A 19,903-nucleotide genomic window follows, 5' to 3' on the forward strand; every position below is an offset into this window, starting at 1 on the left:
GCTGCCCTAAGCTAAACCAATTTGAGGGCAGCAGTTAAGACCAAATGATTGTAAATCATGAGCACTTACTTGGAGTAAGGCTTGTTGAGCTCAGTGGAACTTAGCATCTGAATAAATCTGCATAGAATCAATTTGTAAAATTTGAGTAGTAAAGTTGAATTCCTTTAAAAGCAACTGTTCATTCGCAGATTGTAACGAACTTTACAAAGGATGTGAATCACCATTCCAGGTGAAAGAAAGGGGAGGCTTAGAAATGCCAATACCTGCCCACAGTCTCACAGCGAGTTGCTAGTAAAGCTGTGTGTGGGACTCAAATCTGTTAATGAGCAGTCCAATATTAGCATTCACTGGAGCACAGAGCCTCTGAAAACTGCAGGGAAAGAACACAACACGATAAAGAGTTTTAAAGACCTGCATGAAAACCTGCCAACCTGAATTTTGTTCCTTTCAGCAGAACATATATGCCTGCCGAATGGCGAACGGCTTTTAAAAAGGAATTTCAACAGCTTGCGAATGTCGCTTCTTTGTGACACAGTTCAAGAGCTCAGGCTCCTCTTTCTATTCTTCTGGAGTAATTTGAAAACATAATTACACAGAATTCATTGAGAGGCATATCCTCCTACGTATTCATTTGCCTCGCAATTCTGCAAACCGCTAGTGTAGTCAAACAACAAATACTAACCTCTCTTTCTCTCTCTTTTAAAAATGCCTTTGTTATTGTGTGATTTCACTGTCAGTCAATACATATAGCCGACAGAAATGTATGTATGTTTGATTACGGGAAACAGATGTTGTTTTTTCCTCCGGTTTCCACAAATGTCAATTCAAAATGCGCACGCCCCTGTCCTCCAACGCAAGGTTCCCCATGTGATACAACTGTATACTCCAGGTCTTTCCTTTCCACCCACCAGTTTCTTTCCTGTGCACAGCTCTAAAACAGCCCCACAGCAGAGTTTGTGCATTTCTGCTCAGTTCTATGTGCTGATGTTTTGAAAAAGAGGGCCACTCACAAATCACTGCCACTTAAAATGGATTAAAAATGAAAAAAAGTGTAACGAGGTTTCTTATCCCAACTCGAGTAGCCAGTCAAACAGGCTCGGAGTCCGCTCTCTGCTTTCTTCATGGAGTTTGCAGAATTGTACCACGGCATGAAAGATATCGCCCACTTTCCAGGACTTCTTGTGGACAAGCTGCACAACATCTAAAAACTGGAGGAAGGGGGGGGGGAAATGTTTACTCATAAGAGTTGGTTTCATCCAATTAGGTTCTCTCCTTTTCACTGTAACTATATGAATCCAGGAGGGTTGGCTCACACACTGCTCTAATTGTTCATCACTCATTGACTACAGAATCAAGTGAGGACTTGTGCATGTGAGAATGAGTCAGCTGAGTTGGTTAGAGCAGGTTGCTGATAATGCCAACGTTTTCAGGTTCACTCCCCATATGGACAGCTGCATATTCCTGCATTGCTGGGGGTTGGGCTAGATGGCAGGGTCCCTTCCAACTCTATGATCCTGTGACCACAGGCCAATCATGTTTGATCTTTCCTGCCACCTCCACAGCAAAACCTCTGAGTGGAATCAGCTGTTGATCAATTGACAAGTAACTAAGTAATGAGAAATCAATTGATACTTAAATGGTTGTATGAAGCAGTCCTGAGGGGAAAGCTTTGGTTTAAGAATAGGAGGCAAGCTATGTTTAGGAATTTACAATGCAAATAGTAAATACGGTGGTTTCTGCACAAAATGTTGCAGGGTGGAAGATCCCGTTCAGGTTACAAACTAGCATTGCTCTCCTCCTGGAAACTCCATTCCTCCTCCAATTCTGCCCACCCCCTTGCCTGGCAAACAGTCAGAATTCCATGGTAACTGAGTACACGTCCTTCTCATTAGCTGTCTTAGACTCCCCCCAGGAGTTTTCCCCTATTTTTAAAAAAACATTTCTTCCTTTTTAAGAGTGGTGCTTTTTGACTACTTGAGCAATGGCGCACACGCACCTGAACATGAGGGACAGGGGGAATGAGGAGTCTCAAATAAGAGTTCTTTTGTGCTCAGGCTGCCCCAGTGTTGGCAGCATACTTAGAATCTAATCCTCAAATTGTCATGCTTCCCGAGGGGAGAGATGTTATAGACATCTACTCCTCAGGCTCATTGTGTTGCATTGTTACGTGGAAGAACACCCAATGGCAAACCTAGAGCACCAACATGAAAATTTCCACTCAGGTAGTGCAGTGAGGTGGTTGAACAATGGGCAGACCAGAGAAATCTGTATTGCACCAGATCATCTGGTTGTATTCCCTACAGAAATGCCTCAAATTAGGCCTGAAGGGGAACGTCCCCACCCCTGTCCTCTCTCCAAGCACGTTGCATTTTCTTTGTAGAAGGGGTCTGTACATGCGGTAGCTGGTCCACCAGCATCATCACTGAAGTCCCTTTCCGCCTGCCTGTGGCTACAAGAACTAGATGTGTGTGTATGTAGTAGTGCACCCGCCCTGTGGAACGCCTTCCCACCAGATGTCAAAGAGAAAAACAACTACCAGACTTTTAGAAGACATCTGAAGGCAGCCCTGCTTAGGGAAGCTTTTAATGTTTGACGGACTATTATATTTTAATATTTTGTTGGAAGCCGCCCAGAGTGGCTAGGGAAACCCAGCCAGATGGGCGGGGTATAAATAATAAATTATTATTAAATTATTATGATTATTATTATTATTAGTAGTAGTAGTAGTAGTAGAGTACCCATAAATCTTCAAGGGTCCCTCCAAACATTATTTTTTGTTGTGCATTCATGAGGATTTGTGCTCATGATGTTGCCAAGGTAGTTATGCACGATTCTGTTTTAAATATGCTTTGTGCCTACAGACATACTGCTCCATTTCCAATCAGGGCAGGGTCCTGTAACTTCTTGCTGAACTCCTGGAAGTTTTTATACCACAAACGTTCCCGTTTATTTCCTCTCCCACTTTTGTTGTGCTGTAATGCAAGAGTGTCCTTCCAGATAGCAATGATGCATTGTGGAAGCATCACTTTACAACTAGTAAAGCGGAATGTTATCCTGTATAAATCTGCCACTAATGCAACTCTTACTGTGTTAATGATGTGTTGCAGAATATATGTGCAAAAACATCCTAGTTTGAAGGGGTTCTAAAATGCCCAGAACTCATTGTCATTGGAAGTCAAATCTAGAAGGAACAATAATGCATTGATTTTACTGCATACCAATTGTGTGTTGGTGTGTGTTTAAAAACCTTCCTTTAGATTTACAAGCAGCTGGGGGAAAATATTATACTGTCCACTTTTGTGCTTTGCTATTATTTGAAACGAAGAGCATCATCACACCACACACCCAGGCCCTTGGTTTGCAAATGGAAATTAGCGCTTTCTCCTTTTTTTTTTTTACTTTTCACAATCAATATCTGATTAGGCTTCATCACTCCACTTTCAAAACAAGGGAGGAATTTATTGTGCCTCCGTAGCTAGCAGGACAAATTGCCATTTACATGTGGTCTTTTAAACTTAAGCACATATTTTAAAGATGTTCAACTAGGCTTGCTGTTTCCAAGGGCAGGCTTTCATGCAGGATGTGTTTCATCGCTTTCTGGGGTGTTTTAGGAATTGGTTAAAGTATTTACAGAGGCATATGGCAAAGCTGACAGCTGTTTCTATAATGGGACACAATTTCGGCAGTTGTTACTGAATGCAGCTTAAATTATTGCTGAAGATTCCCAAATATTTTGCCTTAGAAAATACTAAACAATGCCTCAGCTGTACCTAATACCAACTCTCTCTCACACACTTTTTTTTTTAAGATCCAGGGCTTGATTCTATGAGCTCTTGTCCTGACACAGCAGCTCATAGGATCCAAGACAAGACCTTGTGCAGTACCTGCTCCATCCCTGTTGAAGGCAAGAGGGAACTCATATCTATTTAGACAAAACATTTGCATCCCATCTAATTTCACAAGCCAAGATGGCTTAAACTGAAGGTACCCAACATGGTACCCAGATGTCCTTAGATTACATCTTCCATCACCCCTGACCATTGGTCATGCTGGCCAGGGCTTCTGGAAGGCACCACATTGATTGCCCTGCTAAACTCCTGCTATGCATCTCAGTGCTTGGGATACTAGAGCAAGCCTAGTTTACAGGGGCCTCTGTGCCCCACAACTGTGACTGCACAGGTTTTTGCGATACCTTAATGTAGCACAGAGTGGCATCCAAATTATAAGGTCATTCCTGAATGGCTTTTCTGTCACAGGTTTGTATTTCATTCTTCCCACCCAATAGTGAAGCTTAGTGGACGACCTTGGGCCAGTCACTGTCCCTATGCATACACCATCTCACAGGGTTGTTGGGAGGATAAATGGGGAGAGGGAAGAATAATATATGTCACCTTGACCTTTGTGCAGGCAAAGTGGGATATAAATGTGGGGCAGTATATTTCAAATGTTACTCTAATACCTATGGCAAGAAAACATGATGGTCTCAGTTCTTCAAATATTGCCTGTCAGTGGGTGCTACCCCACATTTGCCATCATTTTTCTTCTGCAACAGAGAGCCATACCTTTTCAATTCTATTTTCCTGAGATTTCTTAAAATAGATCATGGGGATCCCAAGCTCTGATGCAGCGATCCACTGAAGGGTGGTACGCAATTCTGCGTCAGGGCACTCTGGTTCCAGGTCAAAGTTGATCACCAAGAGATCCTTTTGCCCATTGGCTGTTCCGGTGGATAAGCCAGAAGCGCATTCTGAGGAAAGAATGCCACCATCATTTTCCCAGTGCTTGCAGGCAAAACAAAACGAGTTCCTACACCCTGTTTTACGACATACAACTTACCTTCTACCTTTTCTGGCATTTTGTTGTGGAATGTGTTTTCATCTACTAATTCGCTTAAGAAACAAAAAGAACAAGAAAAGATTATTGTATATAACTTTGCAACATGGCCTGACATCCATTCATGAAAGCTGAAATGATTTCAGAGAGGGACCTGAGATGCTGCAGTTTGATTTCTACACTTAAAATGAACTTGCTTTTGGGGTATGTGTATCAGCATTCACACTAAGGGATCTTTTATGTTTTTATCATTTGCTACCAAGGTATCAAACTCAAAGCCCTTTGAAACTCTGAAGTATCCTGTGAAATCTCATTAGTCACAGAGCCTTATAGACAGGAGGTTTAAGCATCAGTACTCAGTTTTAAGGCTATCAAGTTGATATTATTTCATAAATTGTGTATCTACCCTCCCACTGTATGCACTGTGCTCAGGGTGACTTAAAATATTTTTTAGGAACACTGAGGATCAAAAATTCTGTGGGGATCTTCCCCCCATAAAAGGAATTCTGGTTCCTTCCCTTTCAAAAATATCTTCACATGCCATTGTACCATGAAGCCATAGTGGTGCTCTCCAAATGTTAGAGTACAATTTCTATCAGCCCCAGCTTGGGAGTGAACTTGGGATATTCTGCATGCAAATCATGTGCTGTGCCCCTGAACTACAGCTCATTTTATTCTGGGTGCACAGACCTTAGGGCAAGCTCACTAAGGTCTCTGCCACTGCCCAGAGCCCATAAGGAAGTCTGTCAGACCAGCCTTGCCCAATCCACTGGTCAGAGAAGCAACCTTGCAACCCACTCCCTGCCGGAAGGAATTTTCTGATTCAATGCCTAGCTCCCTGGGGCTGGGTGCCCAAAGGAAAGCGTGTTCTGGCCCTGTCCATTAGCTAGAAAACTAAAGGTTGCTGGGTTGTGCATGTGCGTGAGATTTATAGTTATATATATATATATTACAACCTGTTGTAAATCATTTGAATGAATGGTGGGGTACAAACCTTCGAAATAAACACACAAATGTGCTGCTCAACCAGGGCCTGTGTTTGCTGTAGGCAGTTGTTTATATCAGAAAGAGATGGCTGCTTGCCAGAGATAGCAATTACTGAAACTGTAACTGAAACTGCTGGCTTCTAACATTTCAGGGGGGAAATTCACACCTTGTGTTTGCAACAGTATATTTAGAGAATGAGGGCAAAGTGCAGCTAATCTGCACTTTGGAGCACACTATGAAATTAAGTGTGAATGTGGTGGGCAACTGGAAAATGTGGACACCACTTTATGGAAATAATTGATCACCACTTAATGGAAATAACTAACTTTGTATTGTAACCATCACTGATGGGAGTTAAAGCGGCAGCAAGAAAAGAGAGCAGCTGGATGAATAATGGAGGCACAGGAGTCGCTTGGCACATTCTGGATGATGTGAATGGTTTTCAGCTGAAATGGAGCAGCGCTTCCCAAGATCAGAGGTCACCTTAGCAGCTACTTACTTAATTGAATGAGAAGATGGCATGTTTTCCTGATAAATTTCCAGGTCCATAATGCCAAGACTGCTAGTGGTACTGCTGTTGCCATTGCTGACGATGCAAAAATTTAAGTATTAATGCCAGTCTGCACCAGCATGCACTTGAAGACATTGTTAAGCAAAGCGGCGGACAGAGCGGCTGCTTTTCTGCTTCTCAGAACAAGGGCACACAGTTCTTGCCTGACTCAGCAATTTGTTACCAGCAACACAAAAGATGGGGAAGTATTTAGTCAAACAATACACAACAGTTACACATCTATTGGTGCTATGAACTGACAGAGAAAGAATCAAGTGTTAAGCTGAGGGTTTGGTAAGGCAAAATGAAGATTCCATTTCAGCTCAGAGCAAAACATGCTATGTAAAGTCTGGTTACATCACTTGATGTCTCATCACTTGATGAGTGGCAGAATGTTGTCCTGAAAGTGATGTCAGGGGATGTGAACATTTGGTGGTATTTGAGTCATGATGGCTGCTTCATATATGTGCTAATTATCACTTGATACTGTGTCATCAAGTGGTTGCCATATTATATAAAACCCTAAGACTCATCACAGTGTAGCCAGAGATAATGTTGAGTACACTTATACCTTTAAAGTGCTAAATGGCCTCGACCCTGCAAACCTGAAGGAGTGCCTTCACCCCCATCGTTCAGCCTGGACACTGAGGTCCAGCTCCAAGGGCCTTCTAGTGGATCCCTTACTACAAGAAGTGAAGTTACAGGGAACCAGGCAAAGGGCCTTCTTGGTAGTAGTGCCCGCCCTGTGGAACACCTTCCCATCAGATGTCAAGGAGACAAACAACTATATGACTTTTGGAAGACATCTGAAGGCAGCCCTGTATAGGGAAATTTTTAAATGTTTGATGTCTTGCCGTGTTTTTTATAATTTGTCGCCTCTTATTGTCTCCAGCCTCAAACACAAGATTTTTTTAAAAAATCAATTTATTGCATTTATATCTCATCTTTTCCTCCAAGGAGCTCAAGGTAACATACGTGGTTCTCTGCCTCCTTATTTAATCCCCACAACAACCTAAGAGGTAGGTTAGGCTGAGAGGCAGTGACTAGCCCAAGGTCACATTCATGGCCAAGTGGAGATTTGAACCCTGGTCCCATAAGCCCTACACTGGCACTATAAACAGTACACCACACTGGCTGTGAGTCATATCATGCAAAGACTGAAAACAACAGTGGGATCTCAATCGTGATTTTCAACTCATTTTTTGACTTCTTGGAACAGATGACCTATAGTGAGATCTCAACCAACTAATGACTTTTAGTGGTGGTGAACTTGGCAATTATGTTTAGACTGCAGTGACAGCAGAGATTTAGATTTGAGTAGTCAGAAACACCTGATGAGCAATGAGGCAAATTGCCCAAAGAGAACTGGATTCTCCAGGGCTTTTCTCTCCTTACAGACTGAGTAGTTCTACTGAATCCAGTTTCAAGATCATAACAAATCTATAATGGACCTACAGCTCCCATCTTGAAACTGTACTGTTGACTCTAAGAGCTTGCAATGATATGATAATACTTAGATGCTAGGAAAGAAAGAAAGAAGTCCTGCTACAGTAATTTGTCCAGTCCTTAGTTTTCAATCGTGTCCACGCCAATAGAGAATGAGAACTCAGTACAACAGTGTTAGATGTAAATGACCCAGATGGAACTGACAAATGAGCCATGATTGACTCAAATTAGCTTCTCAGATGGTGTTATCCTTGCAGGAACAGGAAGTGATTGCTTAGGGTTGGGTGGCAATTTCTTTCCATGGTTTCCAAATACTTAATGAGGCCTCCTGCAGCACCGTATGAAAGCTAGTCCTCTTTTTGGACACACTCAAGCTACATTCATTCTGAGCCAATGACAATCAAAACGTTTATGCTGGTGATTATACCCCTTGCGGCTCAAAAGGGGCATGTGGTTACCTCATAGATCTCTCGCTGAGTTGCAAATAGCTGCTTGTATCCTCAGGATTGTCCTCGTCATTTGCCAGCTGGCACCAGCTGCTACCTGTGCTTTCATCACTGCTGCTGGGAGGGACTGGAAACTCTTCCACCGCTTTGGCCTCCTTGGGAGCTTGAGGTTCAGGATCGCTGCGTATAGTTAAGCTGATTGGGGAAATGAAAGGAAAGATTCTGATAAAGCAAGGAGAAATCTCTTGGGAAATTCTTCCTGCTCCTAAGCACTGTTGTATCGGTCAACCAAATCACTTGGACCATTCTTTATTTTATTTTATTTTTTGCAAGTCATGGAACACCACCAGCTAATAGATTTTTATTGCCTTTTTGGATATTAAAGGGGGCACATATATAGAATCTGCTGCCAACAGGGCTGGTAAATTGCAACATGGGGATTGCACTGCTGCATCTTCTGATCCGTTCCCTCCTGGTCCCTGTCACCCATCCTCCCTCTACATCTGTTGTCTGGCAAAATCAAAGTCCAATGTGGTTCAGTGGGCAGAGAAAAGGAGAAGACTAGGGAAGGAACATAGCATAAAGCAGGAACATTATTTCTTGCTGCATGTAGCCGAGCTCATCTTTAGAAGTTCTTCTCTCGGTAACAATGCTTGCCCTCCAATATCTAATGTGCGGTGGGTGGTGACTGGAGTATTTCCATAGTCTTAAATCTGCGCACAATATGAAACCGAGAGCTCTTTAGCCTTCACAAGTCTGTGTGATTTTGGAGTTCAAAGAAGAAATGTGCAAGGCAGGGCAGCACACCTCAGAATCCACAGCCACCAGCAGCTTATTGGAAAAGGGATAAATTGATAAACTTAATATAAACTACTTAGTAGGGATTGAGTCATAATGGAGGTCCAGATCTAGATCATTTACAATAATAACAGAGTGTCTGCCTAGCCAGATCTTTACAACAGGGGAATGTAACAGATTATTTTGGCAAGGTTGAGGAGTAGAGATTATGCTCCAGATTTTAAGCAAAATGGAAGAGCAAAAAAGTATGTTTTGCAACCTGTGCTCACGCACTGGCTAGCTATAAAGCCCGTCATGGCTTTCCTTACAGTATAATTTTATAATGTCTTATCAGAAATAAGCCCCATTGAGTTCAGTGCTTCCAAATAAGTGCAGGATTCTTGTATTCATGCCTTATAAACGTGTCATATGTAGCTACAGATTCTGTTATGACATTTAACTTTTTTTGAGTGGGGAGGGAGCATAAGACATAAGATATGCAAATTTGCAAATTAGGGTCCTTAGATTTGAAAAGCGTAATTCAGCTTTAAGGGGTACAGTAGAATAGAGATGGAGGGAGCTGTTGTGTGTGTGTGTGCGCGCACGTGCCTACATTTCTGTGTATGGGGAGATGTGTGGTGCTCCACAGGTTTATCAGGCACAGGGCCCCATGCTTTCAATCTGGTTATAAAACTTACCTGCTGTTTGTTGAGGAATCGAGGTGCCTTCCTGAATCTGCTTCCACACCTTTTTGTTTGCTGAGATACCCCCTTGGTTTCCCAGAGGCCACGTTAACTTCTGCCAATGGTTCTGAGACTTCGTCAAGGTCTTCTCTTTGTTCTGTTTCTATCTGAATTAAAGGCACTTCCCTTAGGCATACAGAACAGCTTGTATGGTTGGTAGGAAAAAATCCAGGGGATGAAGAATGTGGTTTTTTCACATCTAAATCTATTCTGTCTCCTATTGGTTTACAGTTTTTTTGCATCCCTATTGGGACATGGCTGCTGTCTGCTGCGTGATCTCTGTTTGCAGAATCTTGGTGATGGACAATTAAAGTCTTCCCGCTTTCAACAATATTAGCAGCCAGCCTGTTTGCATACTGTTGAACATGCGGTGGGGAGTCGTGAGGACGCTGGTCAAGCTCAGAAACTTCTGCATCATTTGCTATTATTTTGTTCTTGCACATTAGAGCTTTGATGGAATTCGCCCATGTCTCATGAATCAGCATGTTGGTTGCCTGATCACTCCTACATCTTTGGTACAGGTAAGAGTCTGATTTGCAAAGCCCTGAAGAGGAAGCTGTGCTGATTGGCTCTACACTTAAAGAATCCCTGTGGCCATTGCGAGAGAAGCCGTCTAATGAATTTGCTTTTATGGGCACATTCACTGTTAGCCTTGAAGCCGAGCTTCTGCTATCAGGCATCGAGGACTGTCTGAAACAAAAAGGTGAGCGTTGGGAAGGAGGTAATAAATTGCTACTCCAGTCCTTGGCACTCCTAGCAGAAGACACATTCTCTCTATTTTCCTTTTCAATTTCCCTCAGCATATATCTATAAAATTCTTCTGTTATACTTTCTGTGCTGGACTGTTTGGATGGGCAACTTGGCCTCACGTTGAGGTGGCCATTTTTCTTGGCAACTTGTTGCATTGCAGAAGTCAAGATGCTATTTGCATTCTTCCCAGCATAGTAGTCAAGTAGTAAATCAAACTCTCGACCTTCATTTTCCATCTGGTTGACCATAAACCTTGAAAACTCGTCTGTAATGCTCTCGCAGCTGGACTGTTTGGAGACAGAGCTGGTCCTGCTTATTGGCTGCCCTAAAGTGTTTGTGAGACCCAAAGTATTTGCAGACCCTTTGGAATCGGAGTCCTCCTCGGGAATGCTTTCACAGCTGGATGCATTGACTCTGCTCCATCTGTCACAGTGCAGTCTATTTCGAGGGTGGTTTGGGCTTTGCCACGCATTATCAGCCACAGAGAACTCAGCCAAATTCACAATTTTAGCAGCTACTTCATTGGCAAAGCTATTGCATGGATCCAGTGTGTCATCAAGGTTAATGGAATCGTCCACCACCCTGTTCATAAGCCTTTCTTTTAGCTCAGGGTGCTCATCCGTTTTCCTCTTGATCTCACTAAGCCTGGGCGGCCGATGCTTTCTCACAACCGATCCACTGGACTGTGCCTCCTTCTTCCTTTTCATGGTTCGGCATGACAACGCTTGGGGCATCAAATACTCGCCACCTCTTTTCCACGCGCAGAACCAAGGTTGCTTGCCGTTTGAATTGTCAAGGCAAATGGCAGCAATTTCCGTTGCCATAGAGACCACCGTCTCTGCCAATTCCTCTGCAAAATCTGCTACACAGTATTTATCTGCTGGATGCTTCAACTGTAGCAGAGGTTGGGAAGGCAACAAACCCTGATTACCCAATAAGGGGAGGCTGAGTTGGGCTTCATTGTGCCATGTGTCACCACACACATGCTTTTCATGACTTTCTGTGCTTGGTGCAGTGTTGGAAGATGGATGTTCCTGAATGCCATGTCTGCATTCATTGGCTAGCGTTGTGTCTTCTCTGCCGGTAAACGACCGGAGTTCTTTCTTTGTATGATTGCTGCTACTGGGATGTATGGATTTGTAGCACTCTCTTGCAGTTCTTTTCAAATACCTTTTTTTGGGAGACGTTTTTCCAGAAGGTGAACTATGGGCATTGACCCTAGGTGGTGAAGCTGCACGAGGTGCGGCCGATTCCCGGGTCTCCAGCACAACTTCCTCTTTGACGTCTTTTGTTGTGGGTACAACACCAATGTTAGGGCTAGTGCCACAAAAAGTACTAGAAGGCTTATTATCAGAGTCGTCTGGAAATGGTTGTAATAGATCATTTGTAGACTCCCTTGGTTGGCTTTCCATTACCTGCCAGCTAAGATTATCTTCAGCAAAAGTACTTAAAGACTCAGTGAGCTGTGTGATATCGCTCATTTTCTTACAAGTGAAGTACAGCACATCAAAAAGCAGCTTATTTGCAGTTGCAATAAAAACATCTTGAGTACTGAGGTCTATGTTGCTTTCAGGTTGTGTGTTTAGCTGCTTCTTCCTGACCTCTTCCACTGAGTGTCTCAGAATAACATTGGACAAGTTCTGGGCAAGTTCATCAACAATCACTTCCTCCAAATGGGGAACTGAGGGCTTTGTCACAGCCTGGACAATTTTCCCATTTACAGATTCCATAAAGTCGCCTAGGTTTCTGTACGTTTCAGGCTTGGCTAACACTAAGGATGCCTCTTTGAATAATGCTTGTGCAACGCTATTGTTCAGATTCTCCATGCTGCTCCCTACGGCTATGCTACAGTGAAGAGTGATGGCTGCCGACGTCTCTGCGGCAGACAAGAGTCCACCGGAGGCTGCAGGATACTTATCATCTTTCTTGTCACCAAGACCACAAACTGCAACAGCACTCGCTACTTGAGTCATGCCGCACAGGGCAGATGGGAATGAGTAATCCACAGGTGGGCTGTTACTGACGCCCTGGGGAGAGTTTTCCTCCAACACTTCATTAGAAATTGTTTGAGAGTCCGCTGCTTCCTGTTCTCTTTTGAGCTTCTCTGTGGCATGTGGGCTCGATATGGTACCAAGGACTGTAGCGGCACAGGCCAAAGCCACCTCCAAGGCACTTTGAGTGCCTCCACTGTTGTCTTGCAACCAGTCTGCAGCTTCACGGGGATGCTCAACGTCAGACCAAGGACACAAATTTGGTAAGCTAGATCCAGGCCATTCAGATGTGTTTTCTGCACCATCTGGACTCTGAACTATGACAATTTTGGGGAGTTCGTTCCATGGCCGCGAAGCCATTGCATCCTGTGCTGCATATGCAGCTGGAGTTAAGGAGCTACCAGCAGAGATGCTGATGGCAGCCTCTTTGGTAAAAGTAGACTGAGACAACCTGATGAACGCGTCTTGCAGGACCGACTCTGCCAAATTTGTAGCGAACTGACCTGCTGTGGCCTGTTCATTTTGCATGGGGGGATTATCTGTTCTTTCATCTCTACAATCCAAGGTGTCTAAATGAACGTCTTGTTCTTCTGCTGCATCATCCAGAGAAATAATTTCCTCCTTGGTTGCTGCGGCCAACAACACGTCTTCCAACACATCCGAATTGTCTGTATCACCTCTGGAAGAGTCTTCCAGATCATCAGTATTAGAGGATGGCTTAGATTTCCCAGCTATACCAGATTTCCAATGCTTATTGGCTTTGTCCACAATTCGCAAAACGCTGTCTTCGCCCTCACCGTTCAAGTCCTCATCAGACGAGCTTGAAATCCTAGCAGGAGCTGTGCTGTCTTTGTTAATACAATTCGCTTCCAGAGCAAATGGCAACCTGGGATTTTTGCACTGTAAGCTTTCAAGTCCTTTCTCTCCGTGCTTTTTCAACTCTGCTGAGGACTCGGTGACATTCAGTTTTTCCTGACCTGGAAAATGAAAAGCAACACGTTAGCCTTTAGAAAACCAGCCGTCGTGTCCTGAAAAGTGGACGTGCCAAAGTAGCATGAAGAGGAATTGTGCAATCACCATGTATAATGACCACATTTTCCATCTCGCGAGCAATGGTATTTAATGGCATGAGGGATTTTGGATCTTCCTCTAATTTCATTGCTTTCAAGCAGCAATTAAATGTATGCACCAATTAACACCGAGTGCTATTTACATGAGCACAAGCCCTTATGTATTTGACTGCACAGACTGTGACAGGTTCACTTTCAGCCAGCTAGATTTTACCGTTTTTATATTCATCGGCCTCACTCTCATCTTCAAAGTGTTCGGAAGCTGTAAGAAAATCTTCTTCTATTGAGGACACAGAGCAGTTAGTGTCGTCCTCAGGCTTTAAGATGCTGGCCTCGATGTGCAGCTGCTTCTCCTGCACAAGCTCCAGCCCAATCAGAAACTTGTTTATTTCAAAGATGATGCAGTTTGCACTGTTCTTTCTGTTTCCTCTTGCACACTGAACCAGACAGACATCTGCCAGCCAAGAACACTGGAGAGAGAAGAACAAAAACACCCAAATTCCAGTGATGCAATTAAACGGAAAAGAAATAACTTTTTATCAAAAAATAATAATATTCATTTTCTCCTAGCTATGCTCCGCAACAAAACATGACCACCAGCACCAGCAACATTTATAGGCTGTAATGCAATGGACGCAATGGACTCCCATGCACATAAAGGAGCTTTCTCTTCCTTATCTGTCTCCTCAGCATCAGCTCTGGAGGGTTAGGAAATAATAAAACAATATAATTATTAAGTTTGTATGTGTGAGGGTCTGTGGAAAAGTTTTGTTTTTGTGTTCTCTTATATCCATTTTTTCCAAGTAAATGAATCTAAATGAGTATTTGTATTTTTTCCCCCAAAGACACCCACACTCTTTTTATACACGAGTGTCTCTGTATGCTAGCTAGCTAGAATGCATCCTCCCGTATTTCTGGCATTTTCCCTTTAGCATCCAACCACTGGAGGCATTCCCAAAGACTGATTGAACGTCTGTACCTGGGGTACTTCAAAACCAGCCTGAAGGCTCCCTGAAGTCAATCCACTCAGCAGGATGATTTCATTCTCTTTGGGAGGCTGTACATTCATAGAGCTGATAAGCTTTGGGAGATTTGGAGAGATCCCGATCAACCTCTGAAGCACAAGAAACATGAGCATGAGAGGAGAACCACACTTCTCTATCTAGCCATGCTATCAAACAAGAAAGAAAAAGCAGTCACTGGCACCCCCTTGAAAGTGCCGTTCACATTGACAGTAGGAGCCCTTATCAAACCGAAGTTGCCAAACAAGTAGATGAATACAGGGCACAGAACCCTGGATGGGCATCTGGCCCATTCACTCCTTGGCTTCTGTGTTCTAGTTTACATTAAAATAATAAGCTTTCTTCACAAAGATGCACCCCCCATGCATTTGTAGAGTGGCCATGTTTCCTGCTTAACAGAGGACAGTGTCTATTTTAAGGTGTCTCCTCTCTGAGGACAGTCAAGTCCAAGTCTGATTTAAAGGTGACAAACCATAAAAAGGAGAGCAGGAGCTTAGAAATTGCCCACCACCAAGAGTTAGAAGATTGAGCAGGCTCACAGGCCACCATCACTATGGTGAGACGCATTGTATTTCTATTTGAATTGCAGTAATTATACATGGCAGTTTCAAAGCAGTGTTTCTATTCCCCCTCTCAGAGGTGGGTAGTGGTTGAGACATCTCTTCATCTTTCTGTTGACTATCCTGTGAGTAGCAAGAGCTACTTCTGTATTTGCACACGCTGTGTGTATTAGCAGAGCACTTGCCTGTTTCATTAGTTCATCACTGCAGTTACCTTCATGCGCATCCAGATTCACAAAGCAAACCTGCAATTGGAGAGGAAGAAAGGAAGGAAAAGAGCAGATAAGATTCTGAAACTCCCACAGAAGTATCTAGGAAACTATTCAGAAATAAAGCCAAGGTTATTTTTTTCCTAAACAATTTGTGCAACGTATCAGCTTCTGCAATGAAAGAGAGGATTGTCAAAGGTAAGTGGTTCATCACTTGGGAGAATCACACTGGAAAGAAATAAAGTATTCAGTTGAACTGGAACATAGAAAACCAAATTAGTTTTATTTGTTTGCATTGTCCAGTGAGCTGTGCCTTTCCTAGGGTATTCCAACACTCCCCCATCCTCCCCTTACAAAAACCCCGGAAAGCACTCATTGGATACTGAGCATGCTCAGTTCTCATTGTGCTGTACTTTCTTGGGAAGGGGCTTCCCATAATAAGCATGCTAAAGCCGGCCAGTTTATGGCCCACTGCTTTCTTCCTTCACCCTCCTACCATCTGATGGTGCATATAATTATTGCAGATTTCCTCAGCCTCTTTAGACACAAATATTGCAGTGTTTCTAATGGGAGCTTTTCCCCCTTGTTTCTTTCTTTCGGAATTTGGAAAGTCAATGATGTTTATACTTCCCCTTAAGGGTGTCCTTATTCTCCTTTGCAGGCGAATAATTAAGCTTGCTTTAAAAGAGCAAATTACACAGAGAGCTGGAAACACAACTTCAAAATGCTTACAGTGGAAAAAATTCACTTTAGAAAACACATGAAAAGGAGAAAAGAGAAGAGTTTTGTACTTCTACACCCAAACCCTCCTCCCATTATCCTTCCTTAGCAATACACTGAATGACATTATTGGTTGGCCATCTGTCATAGATGCCTTAGTTGAGATTCTTGGAATGCAAGGGGTTGGACTAGATGACCCTCGGAGTCCCTTCCAACTCTACAATTCTATGATCTATAAAATACCACAAATGAAGAAGAAGTCTGTATAGTCTTGGGTGTTTAGGAGCAGCTAATTACTTGATGCATATGAAAAACATTTTTATTTCAGCAAGCCTACCCAGACATGTAGAATGTGGAATGCTGTGGGTTATAACTTGGCTTTTAACTTACCACTGTTTGTTTGTTTTTAAAAAAAGGTTTAAAATACTTGTATTTAATCTTTTTAAAAAAAAATACTGATGATTTCATTGTTTTACTCTTTTTGTAAACAGCTTTCAGGGTTGGTTGGTTTGTTATAAAAAAAAAAACAAATCATCAAGCCGGATGTATATTTTATGAAATATTAACCAGATCCCAAGTTTTAGCCTCATAAGCATGGTTTATAGTTAGGCAAAGACAATTTACCAACTCTGCAGCAAACAATGAGGCAATCCTACTTGCCACATGCTGTTTGAAGACGCAAAATAGCTCCTTAGAGGAGCGAAGCATAACTTTCCCTGTCTCTCTGGCAAGTGGTGGCCAAGCTGATGTGCTGCATCAGAGCAAGTCACTTTACCTCAAACAGGTGAGGCTCCTTTGTGTTGCACAAGACAATCCAGTAGCCTGTTTAACCTTGGGAGAAAGTTCTGTATCTGCTGAAAGCTGTTTATAGGCAGCGAAGATGTATGGGCTGCTTGATCATCCAATACAAAGCTCAGAAGAGACCTAAGCTTGAGTCAAAGCAATGGTGTGCACTGCCACAGCCACAACTCACCTGGCACAATGGTAGGTAAGAAAAGAGTTTGTTTATCTGTTTTCCAAATTTACATTCTGACTTTCTAAACACGCGGACAAATATACCTCAACTCGAGGCAGTTGATGGCATGCATATTATGAAAACAATAAGCTAAACACATGAATAATCTATTAAGATGCTAAAAGTAGACAAACAACAGAGAGAAAGGCAGCAAAAAATGAGTCCTGAAAAATCCCCACTGAAAAGGAAAGCATTGACTATCGGCTGAAAGGAGAGCAGAAAAGGGTTGTGGACAATTTCTTTTGGAAGGGTGTTCTATTGCCTTGGCAGCACCAGAAAAGTTCCTGCCCACTATCCCCAACAACCAGATATGCTTAGCTGTTATAGAGAGTCACTCCACAACTTGGTTTGCACACATACACACTTGCACATGGAAACCCTAATCAGGCACTGGGATCCTGTGGCCCTACAGATGTCATTGGACTCCAGTTTCCGTCAGCCCTAGCCAGTATGGCTGATGGTCAGGAATGATGGAAGTTGTAGTCCCACCAGCACCCAGAGAGTTCAAAGTTCCCTGTCCGTGTCCCTAGTCCCGAAAGCAGAGTTACTCATATTTTGCAATACTAACAAAAAAGCAAAACTAAAGGGAAGAGTTGCTTTGCAGTGACCTTGCCGCATCAAAAATGATTGGAACAATTAGAATACCAGCTGACAGAACATTGCTAATGATGCTAGAACATGACACAGGACCATAGCCTTGTATGATGGGAAAGAATCTGAAAGTCGGTTCACCCAATACCTTTCAGTGAGGCAGGACATTCCACAGCAAAATGGTGTTAAGAGATTATCATATACACCAAAAGAATAAACCAATGATCAGGCAGATCACAGCATACTAATGAAGAAGCTACAGAACATCAAGGGGAGGGGCTTCTGCAGGGCAAAGAAAAAGATGTATGCCATTCACAATGCAGCAATGGCAACAATTTCTTGCATATTGGGTTTTGCATTAACCTAGTACTGACTCAAGCCTGTGTAATATGTAACTTATCACATGCACAAAACATGGCCATCTGCATAACAGGTTGCATAGCAGATGGCCAGATTCAACCCTCCTAAGAAGAATCAAGAAAGGGCAAACAAACCAAAAACCCTTATATTTCTTTTTAAAAGCTTATTCCCCACCCCACCTCACCCAGCCTTAGTTATGTAACTTTTTGGGATAAACAACATAACATTCCCTTTAAATATACTAAAATATGAGTCAAGTTGGATGGTGCACACCACTGTAACTGTGAGGCTTTACGCTAGGCTAACTTCCAGGAAGTGCTGCTTGTTAGAAATGTAAATGTCAAAGCTATAAAGATACCCCACAGCTATAAAACACAGCTCTATTTACAACGTGTACTGGACTCGGTACTAAATGAATTGTTCATAAGGACATCCTCTTTTATGGGCTTTTAAAAAGTCTGTTCTCTGTTACTGCTAATCTGTGAAAAACATGCACATGTGACAATTCCAAGGAAACAGTGCAGTGAGCTGTTGGTGAAACAATTAAATTGCCATTAAATAATGGTCCTTTCCAGTCCATTTTTGACACTTTTAACCCACGGTGCCACCTGCGGTAATTTTTAGCAGATTGGTTTGAAATTTGGCACATTCACCAATCTCATCATGTATACAAAGTTTCGCATTATTAACTCAACAGGTGGCACTTTCATAAGCCACAGACTTTTGGGGCTTACAATGGTAGAACCTTGTTATTTGTTACTCATGTTAACTCAAGGTGTGCCTCCTCTTCATATACTTCTTTGTAAAGATAGATGCATGCTACGGATGAAGCTGTGGAGGTTACATGTGCACCAAAGCTTTGGTCTGTTCTGGTCTGGAAGATCCACTAGTTTGAAAAAGAGATTATAAGTTTCTGTCTTTATATTGGCTCTATATTCAGTTCTACATTTAATCAGTTTGTGTTCAGAACAAATAAGGAAGTCTGCTGATTTTGCTTTCATTTCAGTAACTGCACCAGCTAGTCTGCTCTAAAAGAACATTTCCCTGGATTGGGGACATTATGTTCTTATTTCATTAGATACTGTATCCCTGATCATGTGGGTAGGTTGGAGCTAAATGGAAACAACCTGCTTCCAAAATTCACAAGCAGGAAATTAGGGTGGTGGTAGTGGTCTAACAATTTCAGGAGCAAGGGCACTGATGATGATGATGATGATGATGTTACTTGCTATTTGAAAACTTTGTTGTTGTAGCTGCAGCAGGACTTCTTTAATGCTGTAAGCATTAATCAGGCTAAGTCGAGCACTTTGAACACTCTGAAATACTATATAAATGTGAAGCATAATTATGTATGCTTCATTATGTCCCAGGGAAAACATAAATTTGTTTCTTGTTTTCTCATCCGGTTTGTTAATCTAGTAAATGCACTGTATGCACACCTAAAACAATATTGAATCAGATACATGAAATTGTGCATTGAAGTGCATTTGTGTACCCATTTCAGCCAATGATCTCCGGTATAAAAGGACAGAAATAGATTCTGTCCTTTTATACTGGAGATCATTGGCTGATGACAGCTATAAAGGCTGCTCCAGTGGATGATAGATCCTGTTGAGAGGTTGCTAACCTATAGTTACTCAGCAGGCCACATTTAAGTGCTTTTCTCTGCTTTTTCTCCTTGCCCTCCCTGTTCAAAGTTGTGCCAAGGTACTACTGAATTCTAGAAGTCCTGTTTATGTGATAATCTAGAAGTGGGTAACCAAATTACAAATTAAAACCTAATGTTTTCTGTGTGCCAAAATCCAGGCTGACTGCAATGCTGGTTCAAAGGTT

The 19,903-nt window shown here is 42.5% G+C and overlaps 1 protein-coding gene across 2 annotated transcripts in view; it reads right to left on the minus strand.

Moving 5' to 3' along the window:
• The window catches only part of SPHKAP (SPHK1 interactor, AKAP domain containing), an 84,868-nt gene continuing 64,965 nt past the window's right edge, over nucleotides 1–19,903 (minus strand). Inside the window, exons 4-12 of one of the 2 annotated variants that reach the window (XM_053390126.1) lie at nucleotides 15,361–15,420; nucleotides 14,573–14,707; nucleotides 13,808–14,063; nucleotides 9,738–13,500; nucleotides 8,275–8,457; nucleotides 6,320–6,406; nucleotides 4,837–4,889; nucleotides 4,563–4,747; nucleotides 1–1,208 (exon numbers count right to left, since the gene is read on the minus strand). In XM_053390126.1, the coding sequence (XP_053246101.1) occupies nucleotides 1,065–1,208; nucleotides 4,563–4,747; nucleotides 4,837–4,889; nucleotides 6,320–6,406; nucleotides 8,275–8,457; nucleotides 9,738–13,500; nucleotides 13,808–14,063; nucleotides 14,573–14,707; nucleotides 15,361–15,420 (4,866 nt within the window). In that variant the 3' untranslated portion in view covers nucleotides 1–1,064. Of the gene's footprint in view, nucleotides 1,209–4,562; nucleotides 4,748–4,836; nucleotides 4,890–6,319; nucleotides 6,407–8,274; nucleotides 8,458–9,737; nucleotides 13,501–13,807; nucleotides 14,064–14,572; nucleotides 14,825–15,360; nucleotides 15,421–19,903 lie in introns of those variants that run through there. The other variant, XM_053390125.1, reaches the window with a different exon arrangement.

This window comes from Podarcis raffonei, chromosome 5 (genome assembly GCF_027172205.1).
Source record: "Podarcis raffonei isolate rPodRaf1 chromosome 5, rPodRaf1.pri, whole genome shotgun sequence".
Classification (NCBI taxonomy): Eukaryota; Metazoa; Chordata; class Lepidosauria; order Squamata; family Lacertidae; genus Podarcis; species Podarcis raffonei.